Source organism: Notolabrus celidotus, chromosome 7 (assembly GCF_009762535.1).
Source record: "Notolabrus celidotus isolate fNotCel1 chromosome 7, fNotCel1.pri, whole genome shotgun sequence".
Lineage (NCBI taxonomy): Eukaryota > Metazoa > Chordata > Actinopteri > Labriformes > Labridae > Notolabrus > Notolabrus celidotus.
In genome coordinates, this window is record NC_048278.1 from 23356536 (window position 1) to 23371309 (window position 14774).

Genomic DNA, 14774 nt, shown 5'->3' on the forward strand with positions numbered 1-14774 from the left:
CAACTCGTGTGAAGATTATGAGGTGTAGAGTCAGAGAGCAGATGTGGGAAAGATGGTTGGATAGAATGATTTAGAGTCTGATTTAAATGCACTGTGGTCTGTGTTTGTGCATCCAGTTTCCTGCTTTCAGGAATCATGGATTTGGGGACTGAAGAGATAATTTGAAGGATATTTTTTTGTTTGATAGCTACAGTAAAATCTAGAAAACCTCCCATCACAGTAATATGAGGCATGAGAGGGCATACCTTCATAATTAGTTGTAGTTTAAAAACTGATAACATCATCAAAATGCATTATCTCCAAGCAGAAGTCATGTCCTCATTCTAAATACATTATTCTCCCATTATCTCAGTTTGTACCTGCCTGCAGCTGAAAGAGTTCATTGTCCCTCTACATGTATTATCTATAACCAACATGAATATATCTTATCCTGATTAAGCCCAAAGAATCAAACAAAGGAGCTTCTATAATACTTGTATCACTAACTTAATCACTATGGCATTCTTTGCATCATGAGGGATGCCTTTCCCACAGAGGAGAAACAATGGTTATCTGATAGTTTTTTTTATTCTAAGTTATTCTAGAATGCTGGTTAAATGGACACTGAAATGCCTCCTGCTTTTTAACATTTTTATTTTGCAAGGATAGTTTTAACCTCTGATAAATCCTGTTTATAAGTCGAATTAGTGATGGATAGTATTGCTCTTTATCTTTTACGCTTGCAGGTGACATTTTCCTAAAAACACAGATCCAGTCTTTGATGAAATGTTCCATGTTACCTACAACCCCTCCTTAGACTAGAAATAGACATTTTTTCCATTTTCCTGGGCCCGACCGCCTCGCAGTAAAGAGGGTCGAGCGCCCAGTTAAAACACTGAGTGTATAATTTTATAGCTTTCTCCCAACGGGACTGCTGGTGCCGGTGTCGAGACGACAATGCGCGAGCAGCAGTGGCGCACACAGATCAGTTTCATTCTTTGTCAGTGGAGGATAGGGGCGGAGGAAGCTCACTCATTAGAATCCTATAAAAAGAAAGTATCCGAGATCATAAAACAGCCGGCTGCAGGACCGAAGCGTTCACTCATATCCAGACAGAGTCAGGGTGGAAACCTCCTGTCAAGTTTCACTCTGAGCCTGAGAGCATCAGCATTTTAACAGACTCTCTTCTTCATTGTTCTCCTCCACACTGGGCTCTCTGTGTTTTTCAGATGACTGTGTCGATGGCAGTCATTCTTCTGAATATCTGATTTTCAGGAACAAAACCTTGGCTTCATCACTGCTCTGTCTCTGTTGTAGTCGGGCAAGCGTGGCGCATGGACACTGACCGGGCGCACAATTCTCATTGAGAAACGTCAATTTTTCAGCACAAAGTTATTGATGTCCCATTTTTTTTTTCTTTTTGGTATTTCAATATTTATTTCCCTAAGGATGCTCGTCTTAACCTGGAATAAATGCTGTATTGTGATGTTTCTCGTCGCCACACTGAAGACTGGGACATCCCAGGGATCAGACGCGCGACCAAAAGCGAACTCCATCAAGCCAGCTCTGCTGGAGGAGACACCTACACCCGCTACAAACCGCTCTGCCACGGGCCACAGCGGGATCACCAAGAAATACAACATCCTCGCGCAGGTAATTTTCATTTGGTAATTTGTTGAAGAAGAGTAAATTAACTTTTACGCACGACGTGAAACTGAGGTTAGGGTGAGAAGCGGTAGCATAATCTGTAATTAGTGGTCATAAATACCTAATGATTCCTCAGATATTTAATTTACTCTAATAGGCAGGAGTAGCGTTTTCATTCAAACTCAATTACCAATGTGTCGTTGGTTTGTAATTGTGCGGAACGTCTCCCAAACGGTGCCCATGAAGTATATCGAGGTGTGTAAGTAAAATAGCCAGAAGCCTTGAGAAAAGCTCATTCACGTGTGAATCGTTATTGGAAATTGCAGGGATTGGACCCCTCATAAACCCTAATTGCCTCTCAGACCTGACGCCACCGCTGGGTTCAGCACACTTCCACATAAATCATTAATGCCAGAAGAAATGTGAGAAAAAGTTAACACTTGGGGTAATTTTCTGTCTGGGTCTTAGTGTCATTAAAGTGGTCCAGACGCTTGCTGGGATTATGAGATTCGTACTGTGGGGCCTCTGAAGGATTCTCTTACCGACCACTTAATACCCACTCAAAGAGTTATCAATTCCTGCTGTTTCAACAAAGTGCCACATTTCTGTAGTATGTTTCCAAACATGGGATCAAAAATGTAAACGATTTTGCAAGTTTTGTTCTGGCAGAGGGAGAGTTGTGAACATTATGAGTGATTTTACTAAGTGAGGAATAAGAAGTGTACATTTATTGTTTAGTGGGAACGTAGAGATATCTTAGTATAAAAATAACTTATCCAAAAACGGACGTTTGGTTAACTTTTTGCATTGAAGAGGACTTTAAAAATTCCTCTGGTACTTATCAGGAAATAAGCTGACATATAAATTCAAAATATAACTGACCTAGATGTGCTGTGATTAATTTGAATCACATCTAGTTCTAGATTAGGGGTCTAATTATGTTTTCAAAGTTACTCATGACTCTTCAAAGTACCCTTTTGAGCAGCAGATGGCACTGCCACAACTCACTCACTTCCACCACAGTTTGTACATCAGCTCCATGAGACAGCTGATAACTCACTCCTGCCTTTTCGAACATTGTCCTTCCCCAATGGCTTCACCCTCTGGATTTACTACTGGCTTGTGTTTGACCTGCTTAGCTGTCTGTTTTATCACTTGCAGCAGTGATAGTGTTGGATATCTGTGAAGCGCTGAGTGCTGAGAGCAGCTCTCTGACATCCAGCTCAGACAGGAGAAATTATGGAAAAGCCACTTTCTCTCTTCTGCGGAGTGTGTAGATCCAACCTCAGGCAACCCTGCCAGACCTCAATTTGAACGCCTGCTTACATCTCTGCCATTGCAATAATGTGGAGTGGTTTGGATGGGTGGACTTAGGGGAAACAATATGAGTGCGCGCAGACCACTGTACCCTCAGAGAAGTTAAATGTCAGGGTATATTCTATGGTGTGACCAAACAAGGATGGCTAATAGCATTTATGGCAAGAGGGGTACAAATGTGTGTGCATCTGTGTTTTTGTGTGTGAGCTCTGGCTGCCAAGAGGTTTTCCAGAGTTGTAAAGTAACAGCCACAGCTCAGCCTTGGCCATATATGCGGCTTGATGCTGGCAAACAAACTGCACTGACCCTCTGCATCTCATCAAACAGTGGCCATTTATGAGCAGAATAAATCAAAGATAATAAATCTCCCTTCATGTGGCTGGAAGGGCAAAGTGTGGCATATGTTGAGTTTAGGATTGATTACAGGGAAGTTACAACAGAAATTATTCAGACTTGGAGTTCTGAATCATCGTAAAACACACACATTGCAACAGTCGTCTTGTCTGCATATGTGAGTAGAATTACTGCTGATGAAGGCTTGGGTGTAAGTTTGGAAAATGGGCATGCATTGACTCAGATTTCTCCTCTGGCATCTGTAGGGAAACCTCAGCGCTGATATCCTACAAGTAGTTTTATGAGCAAGTTGTCATGCTGGTGAGTTTGTTACTATTGGTGAGGGATAGCTGGCAGATTTTCACACCTCTGGAAGATTTCACAGTAGGTTTAGGATGTAAGGGAATATGAGCTCGCCAGCAATGTGAGTGTGAAATTCTCCATAATTCACCACCATGATTATTTTTAACTTTATACTACAGTCCAAAAGTAGACTAGACAACCGGTTCTCATGGTGTGAGGCCGGTTTTCAGGGTCTGAACATCTGTCACAGGTAAAGAAAATTCAGGAAATTATGAGACATTTCCTCTCAAAACTGAACTCTGGCTCGTTTTCAAATTTAGCAAATTATAGCAGAAAGGAGTCCAGTTACCCTGTGGAGCAGGAAACAAGGCTGTAATTTGTTGTTTCATCCATGAGATTAGAAACCCTGCCCAAAAACTTTGCTTATAGGAAGTATTTGACAACTTAATGTGCTTTTATTTCCTGTTCTTGCTTCCTTGAGCCATAAGGGTTCAATCAGCCATGCACAAACTCGGGTTGGGTTTTGGCTGCTCATTGGCGTTAAACCGACACAACCTGCTGTGTAAATTCCCATTGTCAGGCTGTGCTTTAACGTCACACTGACCAGGGTGAAATTGACAAAACCCAAATGCTATCTGCCACTTTGGGTGGCAGTGTTTGCTTCTTGGAAGAGAACCAACAGAAAAGGATAGCTCGGGCAGGCAGTGATCCCACAAGGGAACCAACAGCCAGGCCAGCATTCATGTGGCATGTGTCTGTAAAACTTCAGCAGCCAGTCAGTCAGCCTTAACTAGTTGCTTTATTTAATTCGAGACAGAGATTACGAGGGCTATAAAAGTAGAGCCATGTCCTTTCTCTCCCTTTCTCTTCCCCTCCTAAACCGAAAATGGCTGTTTAGTGATCCCAATGAGCTGAGAAAGAGAGTGAAAAGGCAATGAGAGGTGTGAGTGCTTGTTAGCACTCAGCTCAGTCTTTGCCTCTGTCTCTTGTCCTGTGGCCTTTCCAGTCTGTGGGTCCCTTGGGTGCCCTGCACTGGAGCTGTTAGGGGCCTCCTGTGGAAACCTCCTTTTGCTGTAATTGGACCTGTTAATGAGAGAGGAGACCCTCTCACCCTCTTGGTCCACAGGATTATGACTCCAACTCCTAGAGCTTTTCCGCTTTTCTTTGAAAGTCTTCTGAAAGAGCAGTCATGTGCCTCTCTTTGTGCCCAATGCATTAGATCAACTCACACTGTATACTTAACTTAAAAAGGGCCTAGTTTTTAGAGACTCAGGGTTCTAGCACTCAAAGGAGACGTGCCCATAAACACATGTGTTTTGAGTGATGAAAGACGCCAAGCTGCATTTGAAGACATGGTTTGTACGAGTCACTTGTGCACAGCCATCCCTATGTTATCTGATACCAGCTGTCTGTGCTTTCAGGGCATATGAAGTTTGTTTATTGAGTGACATCGTTTATTTGACTCCGTAAGGCTCCTGCCACTCATTAACACCATTCATGGTTTCAAGTTACGTGCCTGATCTCCAAAGGTCAAGTGCAATCACGACACAAAGCTCACAGAGTGTGTTGAAGAAGTCCTTTTCTTAAGCTTTACTGTAGGCTTCTTAGACATTTTGCCTGGACAAAAACAAAGGATCACCAGTAGGTATGAAGTTCCTCTATTGCAAAGGGGGTGCAGTGCTTTTTTCTGTAAGCCAGGGAAGGGTTCAAAGAAAGCAATAATAACCCCTGGGAACTGATAAAAGTGAAAACATAAGGTGAAATGCCCCTAACCATCCCAATAATGCCTGTCCTGTCTCTAAATCTTAAACCCTCAAACTGAGCAGAAGAGACATACCTTGTGTTATTTTTATGCATCACGGTACATCCATTGAGTTATATCAGCACATTGGAATGACTCCGCTGAGGTAAATAAGGGACCCCAGGTCCGGGGCTGGAGGGTTTAAAGCCCTGTATATCCTGCGGTAAATCCCTTGGAGATTGTTGTTCCCGCACATTTAAGGTTCCTCTTCAAAGCCGAGGCTCTTAACCAGCACGAGAGCAGCACGAGACAGGGCCGGGGGCTTCCCTTATGGCTCTCTGTCTGTCTCTTCCTTTATCGTCTTACCAGCATACCAAGAGAGGTTGAAGAGGACACACTCCTCAACCCACTTCCTGCAAAGGATCCAGGGCTGGGCTTTTATGTGTGAAGACTGTCTAGGGAAAAATAAGGGAGCAAAAGAAATAAAGATTTGAGATGAATGAGATGCTTCCAAATGAAGCGCCATCTCTCAGATGCTGCGAAAGAGGCGTTTTAAAACATGACAAGATAAGCCAAGATTATCTGCTGAGATTTGCGGGTCAGGCTTGAATCATTGGGTTTCAAAGGGCTGTCTCTCAGTTTGAACCATGATGGAAAAGGTGAGGCTTGGTGTGCTTCTTTTTCTCCTACCTGCCCCCCCCCCCCCCCCCCCCTTAAGCGCTTTGCTCTGTAATCAATCCAGGACTGCTGTCCAGTGAGGCAGATAGGAGTCAGAGCAGGTAGTGTGGAGCACTGCTGCCCATGATCGGACTCATTTGTCTGCATATTTAGATAACAGCAGATTTTTCATCCAAGGGGAAAAAGTCCTGCAGCGCTTTCTTGAAATTCTCCTCAGACCATATTTCCAACATATTTCATTCCTCAGCTGTGATTATACCAATTGTGCATGGCGATGTAAATGTCTCTCTGAATGTGCAGAAAACCCCAGATGAGGCTGAAATTTCATCTTTGGATGAGTAGTTTGCCAAAAATCCTGATTGTCTTTCTCTGTAGAGCAAAGTCCATCAGCTAAGGGCTGTAAGAAGTGATTAAAAGCTCTTGAAAATCTATTAAGTAAGATTCACTTACTTGTTGAGAGTAAGATGAGAAGGTCATTACTGCTTTAATGTCTGCATGTCAAAAACAGAGCTGGAGCTGGGAGACGATTACCGTAACTTAGCCTGGCTTTTCTAAGGCTCAAAACAAACCCTCCTCAGCTTCTTTAGTGCTTGCAGACTCTATCTTGTTTGTTTGGAGGTACTGTTAGGAGATTTTAACAGATTTTGAAATAGCGTTACTCTTATACAGATGCCTCCATATGACCTACAAATTAAAATGGGACTATCAGCAACAAGAACAGTCATTTCCTACAGTGCTTGCTTTGGGGTTGGACTTTCTGTGGAGAAAGCTGAGTTCATACTCCCCCCTCACTCAGAAGTGTCTACATTTATAACTCCAATTGGCAAAGTTTGAGAGTGAGAATTAAGTTGGCAAGCAGGGGGAGATTTTCTTTTACATTTTTTTGATAATTTTCTTCCCTTTATGTGTTGTACTTGTGGCTGATACTGAAGCAGGATTAGCAAAAAGACGTGTGTTGAAGTTATGTTTTAGACGGAGAAACTACAACCAGGGCTATGCTACGTAATAGAGCAAAATGGCTTTGGACAATTAATATTATGATGACATGTGAATGCTTCACTGCTCTTAGAGGAGAACGGAGTTGAACCATGTGCATATTTACCTTATTCTTACATTTATTGGGACACTGGAGAAACACATCATGTCTCCAGAGCTGTGACAGGTAACATTTAGCTAGTGCGTATGGTCACCTTTTGTATGCTAACTAGTGGTAATAAAAAAAAAGATGACATATTTTTGTCTTCATCATGTTACAGCTAATAATTTTATGTAGCTACGAATAAATATCATAACTCCCCTCTCTGCCTCTGTTGTCTTGAACAAAAAAAGTAACAAAAAGAGGACCTGTATTCCATTAATTTGCTTCCACAGCAAATGCACGCTTTGGCAGGAACCATGTCTATACTGCAGTGGGTGGTGCTTATCATTGGAAATGTAGTCTTCATCCTGAAAAACATGACAGATTTTGTCCCAAGGGGTCACCAATAAAGGGATGTGGCTAATTTGACTGGCAGGTGAGTGTGCTGTAGCTGTTTCTCGGGAGGCTTAAGGCTTCAACCTCAACTCCATCTCTTTGCGGATTTATACAGTGGTTGAAAGTTAGTTGGAGGTACCATGGCGCCTGCCATTTTGGGTTTTACAAAACCTCTACCAAAAACAGTGAGTGATGTCATTGAGACCAGTCCATGTGTTACTCTATCTATGATGCACACCCATCATAGACACACATCCATCTTTTCTTATTTATCAAATGCTTTTCAATGGTCAAGAAATAGATAGAGAGATTGTTGGTGCAATTTCACGTCTTTTATTCATCAAAGAAGGAAAAAGATCATGTCGATAAACTCTACTGGTGCTGATGACATTTTTTTAATAGACATGCCAGGGTAGAAAGTTCCTCCTTCTTCAGTCATTATGCTAAGGAAGGCCAACAGCTTTCTGGCTCTTCCTCTATAATTAATGCACAACTATTTTTCTTATCACAATAAAAAAAAAAATAGAAGCTATTCTTTCAAGGATATAGTGATATTTCTTTCTCTTAAATTTAAAATGAGTAATGTTTTTTTAAAAAGGTAGTTCATTTCTGAAGGGTTCTAAAAAGTTATGGGACTTGGAGAGTGTTAAAAAAACAACAGCTGTGTAACATGGCTTGTTTAGTACTAGTCTCCACTACATGTAAACTGGTCTTGTTGTGTACAGTTGGAGGTTTGTGCCTTTGAAAATTGCCTTTGAATATTTTGGGAACACTTCTGAACACACTCAAAATTAAAGAATATTTAGAATTCATCAAACATGAGGGCTTTGTTACATTCATCAACACATTAAGCATCTGCACTTTGAGGGTTTGTCATGATGATTAATGAGTATTCAGTTGAATATTCCTGTTCATTTTTCTATGTGTGTATCATTATCTCCATGTGTTTCCAGCCTGAGAATGTCTGCATGGCATCAGTCCAACATGTCAAATCTTGTCCACTTTCTGAAGCACTAGAACATCAAGAAACACCGTCTAATGTGCTGAAATACTGATGCTGCTGGAAGTTGATTTGAACATGTGGCGTACATTCAGATATGCCTGTTCTCGTGAGTGTGGCAGCCCCTCTCAGCTGACCTTTGTACCCCAGATGGAGTTTGCTATTTATTATGGCTATAATGATTTTACTTTGTTTGAACCTCTTTCTTGTTCATTGTAATGTTTATTGTTCCATGTTTGTCAGTGGTAAGCCACACTAAATCAGATCTGTCAGAGCAGTGCCAGCTCAATGTGGTTGTGGTGCGGGTGGTGGTGTGCCAGCCAAACATGTTGTTCTAATGTCAGTCTTCACTGGACATAATTTACTCAGTCAGACTTCATCTTCGGCTTATTTTCCTATATATTCAGATAGGCGTTGTGTTGTGCAATCTGGTAATAGCAACATCCTATCATCACACTGAAGGGCTTAAAACAAGATAAAGATGTGAAAGATTGGAAAGACACTGGTCTGACCTTTTGTTGCATCTCGCCCGGCGGATGTGGGCTTGTGATGGAGAATTGAAGCTTTCCTGCAGCTGTTTAAAATGTCCGCTCTCTCTCTCTTGATGAGGTCTGTGCACATTTGTGACATTATTTCAATTGTTAGAGGAGCTCATTTGATTTTGAGAAACAATTTATGTAGAAATTCTTTGCTCCTGCTCCAAGTCTAACAGCAGCAGGACTTGCATGTGTAAGGAATTATATCAAGACAGCGGTTCCAGTAAAACTTCCCATTGCTGCACACACTTGTTATGGAAAAAGTAAACTTGGCCTTAATTGTACTTCTCACTGCTGTGGACTGAGGATGTAATGTTTGTTGAGGTGGTGGTTTTTCTCGAGTGGTCATTTTATCTGCTTCTGGAAAAGACTTTAAGGTTCTAGGTGTGCTTTGCAGGACATCAGGACAAAATGTCCCAACCTTCAGTGTACTGTATCAAACTATGCTCAAGCAAAAGTGATGCAAAACTGACTGAAACGCATCACGATTGACTCGTTAATACCCCTCACGTTAAACCAAAGGTATCTGGCCTTAAAAAAAATTCACCCTTCATTTCAAAGATTTTGTAAGTGTACGTGCTGCCAAGACTTTTTAAAAACTGTCTTGATAGATGAGATTTGGTTTTATATCCAAAATAATTACACTTGCATTAAGAAAACTCAATAATGATTTGCCTTTTAAAAATTAATGATGCTTGTAAATTTCAAACTGTGCACAATGAGATGCCAGTAAATTTTTGAATGCATACAAGTAACACTCTAAGTAACCTAAATGTTCAAAGCTTGCATCATCTGGTTCCTATAGTAAATTATCTGACCTTTATCTTTTGAAACAGCTGCATTTATTTTAAATTTTATTTCACCTTGATGCAAATTAATTTCACACAAATGCAGATGCCAAATCCCAACATTAGATATTCTCGGTTTGAATGCCTCATTTTCTGCCACATTAACTTAAAGTTTAGATTGGCTATAGCCGAATCTCCCTCAGGTTTATTTTTGCTTCATCTCAAGTTTTGCACAGCAGTTAAACTGCTACATTATATCTTATAGTTATTCAAGAACTCATTTGGATGAGAAGCTTTGGTTATGTTGGGCTCTGCCCTCTCATTTTCTGGTCTGAAAGGATTCCTACCCTCAACATAACACAGGTTTTATTTGGCTTGTTAACTGCAACCATTTAAATTTTGCAGCCTCAGGTGCATGGTGCAAATGTGGTCCATTGGATTGAATTAAAAAGATTACAGTCATTGTGTGAGGTCTGGTGAGAAGGTTATGAAATTTTCATAGCTTACGGTATGTTCCTGTGTGGCTGACACAGAATTACAACAATAAAATAAATGCTGAAGGTAGTTAAATTCATGTGGAGGGGAAAACACATTCATTCACAGCCCATTAAAACTTGAATCATATCAATGCAAAGTCATGTAATGCCCCATATGTTCCTAGAGACTCCAACTTAAGAAAAAGCTTTCTAGATTTTCCAAAAACTTTGTTCTGTTTAAGAACTGATATTTTATTTTGTTTAAGAATCTTTTGTAAAAAACAGTGAATGTTTTCAGAAAGAGTGAATGCATCTCTTTCTTCAGCAGGTGTATCCGTGCAGCAGTGATAAGGAGTGCAGTTTAGGAAGCTACTGCCACAGCCCTCAACAGGCTCCGTCTCGCTGCCTAACCTGTCGCAGGAGGAAGAGGCGCTGCCATCGAGACGCCATGTGCTGTCCTGGGAACCGCTGCAGCAACTGTACGTACTTCAGACACAAACATCAAACTTTCACTTTTATTTATACTGTGTAGACGGATTCAGATATTCTGACAATTACACTAGAATTTGACTGTCTGTTTGAGTACTTGATTGTGCACTTTTTAAAAACTTTTTTTATGCAGGATTGGCCATCTTTTCTGTCATGTTTGATCTTCAAGTTTGTCTCTACTTCTCCTGTCTGCAGATATTTGCGTCCCTATCTCTGAGAGTGTGCTCTCGCCTCATCTCACAGCTATAGACGAGCACAACAAACTCTCCACCAAAGAGCACAACTGGAGGAAGAGTGGGAAAGCACATGCCAAACATACTCTTAAAGGTAAAATTTGATCTCACCTCCCTTAAGTTATGTATAAAACATGCTCACTAGATCACAAGAAGCTGTCACGTTTGTTTTTCTTTCACCTTCTCTCCTGTCATCCTCTTTGAATCTGGTCTGGGTAGCTCAGTCTCTCCGTTGTTCACTCTGTGCAAGTCCCACTGAGTTCATGGGCAACACCAATCCACAAACTATGTTGATAATTATCCCTCTTCTCATATGTCAGTGTCTGTGGGCCCAAAATCACAGCATGGGGAACCACAATGCCTGTGCTGTTTCTGCACCTACATAAAGCCGTACAAACACTCTCATTGACAGCACACATTATACGATACACAAATGAAAACCACAGAATGCAGGTTTGGCACCATTATGGCTGGTGACTGTCGGAGCCCCCCCTGCTTAGCGTTCATGTCACCTGATTTAAAGTCAGTGTAAAGGCCTCTATATAAAGCAAGGCATTTAATGAGACACTTAAATTACTGAACTGTAAATGCACTAAGACGGCAGGCTGCGATACTAAAATAATGTGAAAATAGCAGCACTGCTTTGAGATGCTATAAATAAGTCAATTTATTTTAATGTGTGTTTGACTTACTCCCTCTCCTTAAAGCTTATGCATTATAATGTCACCATGCAGGTTACTGATGGGAAAGATACTTCATAAGAATCAGTGTTGTTTAACAGATGCATAAGCCGTCTCTCTAAGCAGCCCATCATGCTGATAGTTGGAACTTTATCTCATAAAGCCGTTCATACAGGATGGTTTTTGAATGGAGAAGCCACATTTGACAAGTGGTGACGCACATTTAAAGTTTTCAGAGAAACAAACCCTGCACAAGTATATCGTATTAATTATGTGTTCATGAGAGCAATGCTAACTTCCTGCCAAAGACTATCAGTCTCAGACCAGATGGGACGATTCTGTTAACACACAGAATTAGCAAATTGTTAGTTTGATTTACGTTGAACGCTCCATGCATTTCTTGTCTCTAAGGGCTGCATATAATGCGGTCTGAACGGAAACATGAAGAATGGTTTGCATTAAGTTGAACGTATGGAAAACATAACAGCTTAATGAACTCTAATAATACATTTCCTTTGCTTTATTTTGCTGAGGAACTTACTCTAACTTTTACTCTGAAATGCTGGATGGTTTATAAAGTCAAGCAGCTTTTTAATGTTCATGATGATGTATTTATTTCTGCTTTTCTAAAAAGAAATGCCCACTTAATGTACTGTTAGGAGATGTATTGAGGTATGGCTCACCCTTGATCAGAATGTTTCTCCTCTTTCTCTATAAGGACATGAAGGCGACCCTTGCCTCCGCTCATCAGACTGCTCGGAGGGCTACTGCTGTGCTCGCCATTTCTGGACCAAAATCTGCAAGCCAGTGCTTCGGCAGGGTGAGGTGTGCACCAAGCAGAGGAAGAAAGGCTCTCACGGTTTGGAAATCTTCCAGCGCTGCGACTGTGCCAAGGGCCTATCCTGCAAGGTGTGGAAAGACGCCACCTCATCGTCCAAGTCCAGGCTCCACATGTGCCAGAAGATCTGAAGCAGAGGCAGCTGCTGTCGGCGTCCAGGCCTCTGTCTCCATCTGCCAGGGAAAGTTTTTTTTTTTATAAAGGATGGGTTGTGGCTGTATTGAAAGGAGTAAAAGACAGAGACTAACAAGAGACAGAACAGACTGCGTGGGTTCAAGCTCGCATTCCGGCAAGTGGCGAACAAACGGGATTGCTTTTATGTGCCTGCTGTGCGTGGTCCATCCTTGCACCAACATACAAACATGTACCCCCAACACACAAGCACACACACGCACCTCATGAGTTTGTGAAAGGCAATGATCCTATGGTTTCCTTACTCACGATTGCGAAAAACTTTTTACAGTTTCTCATGACATTCAGGGAGCCACAAAGTTAGACGATAGATGTTGTGATAGGTGTGGAGCTTTTTCTCTAGATGGAGATAATGGAAGTAGCACTCTTTCATCAAGCTATAGCTTATGGTAACATGACTATTTACAAACAAGCCATATTTCTATTTACTGCACAGAGCTTTCTTTACCAAATTCCATAGGAAAATCAGTTGTGTGATTCTCTGTCTTTCATTACTGGATCTTTTTTCTGCCATGTTGTTGTTGTCTGATTTGTTAAATTTCAATATCTCACTCTTCTTGGTGTTTGTCATAAGTCTTAAAGAATTTAGTTGTTATGCCAGACATTTACAACCAGTAACAACGTCCAGACCTATCACATACCAGCTATATTATACGAGGAACTAATTGCATATACAGTTTACTCCAGAGCTCAGCTTGTGTACTGCAGCAGCATCCTGAGAGTTCAAAAAATTCTCTTAAACCAAAGAATGAAAGAACATTTAGATCAGAGTGATGAGTTTCATCTGGGACATTAGCTCCTCGGTTGATTTTTAGCCACAAGAGAAGAGATAAAGCACTGTGTCCGTTGTGGAAACCTCGTTTGATCTGTCAGATACAGCTGCAGTCTATTGTGATACAACTGTGTGGGTTCAAACAGTTGGAGCTGAGGTGGTGCTTCACTCCAGACTTCGTGGTTCTGATACCAGACTTAGAAAGGTTCTGCTTGGAAGTTCTGCAAGGTTGAAAGTGCAAATTGTGTTCTATTTACAACTCCAGTAGGAATGGAAACGCAGGAAGATGGATGAGAGTTGCTGAAACACTCCATAAACCTCAAGTTTTCAAAGAGACTTCTACTTTGAATCACTTTTTTTTTCCTGTTAGAAATGACTGCATACTCCCCTTTTGTAAAACAATATGCAATTTTACTCGAGGTGCAGCAATGCTTTATTTCAGTTCATCTTTAAACATAGCCAATATAATAACGCGGTTTCCTCTCTTTGCTTTAATGTTTTTAAAGCATCAAATACACATATTTTGTACCCATTCAAAACATCAATAAGCTCTTATATTGTAAATAGATTGGAAGCAATGAAAATGTATTTAAGAGTCAATGTATATCATGTACATATAATAAAAAATATGAATCTTAAACATTACCGTTAAATGATTTAGGTGAGAAGAGTAATGAGGGGTGAAATTCAGAACATTGTAGTGAAAATGGTAAAAGCTGCGTGTAGGCAAAAAGGTGTAGGCATAGATAGCTTTGACTGATATAGCAGACTGGATACATCGAAAGGGAATGCCAAAAGGAGAGACAAGCACATTACTTTCCAAAACAGTTTGTGTAAATGGTGTGTAAATGGTGTCAAGATTTATATCCCACTAGATATGTTTTTGTTTATACATTGCATTGATTTGTTTTGTTTATTTACTATGATGAATGAATAAAGAATGTATTTTGTATCAGTTTGTCTAGCAGGATTGGTTATTACTTATTCTTTTGCTTGACATCTTATGTGCAATTTTTATGATGTAAAACAAAGCGGCAACCTCCGGTCTCAAAATATGAAGCCCATGTGGAAGTGTTATAAACTGCAATTCATCGAGAATCCGCTAGAGGCTGGCTGCAGAAACACTGGAAACCACATACACACCAATTCAGAAAGGATGATCTTTGCAGCATTTATAAACATGTTTACATCCTGGTTGAAAAAACAGCTTGGCTCTACACAGCTAATTTCTCTCTCTGCACACACTGTACAGGGGGTGAACTTTTTTCTAATGCAGCGCTTCAGAAGATATTAAGGTT

General features: G+C 40.8%; 1 protein-coding gene across 2 annotated transcripts; it reads left to right on the top strand.

Annotated features, from left to right (window-relative positions):
- Positions 1 to 1086: 1086 nt before the first annotated feature.
- dkk2 (dickkopf WNT signaling pathway inhibitor 2) lies at positions 1087 to 14390 on the top strand. 2 transcript variants are annotated; one of them, XM_034688221.1, is made up of 4 exons: positions 1087 to 1632; positions 10598 to 10751; positions 10957 to 11088; positions 12393 to 14390. In XM_034688221.1, exons 1-4 carry the CDS (start codon positions 1378 to 1380, stop codon positions 12641 to 12643), a joined length of 792 nt encoding a protein of 263 aa, XP_034544112.1. In that variant the 5' UTR covers positions 1087 to 1377; the 3' UTR covers positions 12644 to 14390. The 2 variants fall into 2 exon arrangements, with proteins under 2 accessions (XP_034544112.1, XP_034544113.1); XM_034688222.1 differs by having other exon boundaries at positions 10601 to 10751.
- The last annotated feature ends 384 nt before the right edge of the window (positions 14391 to 14774 follow it).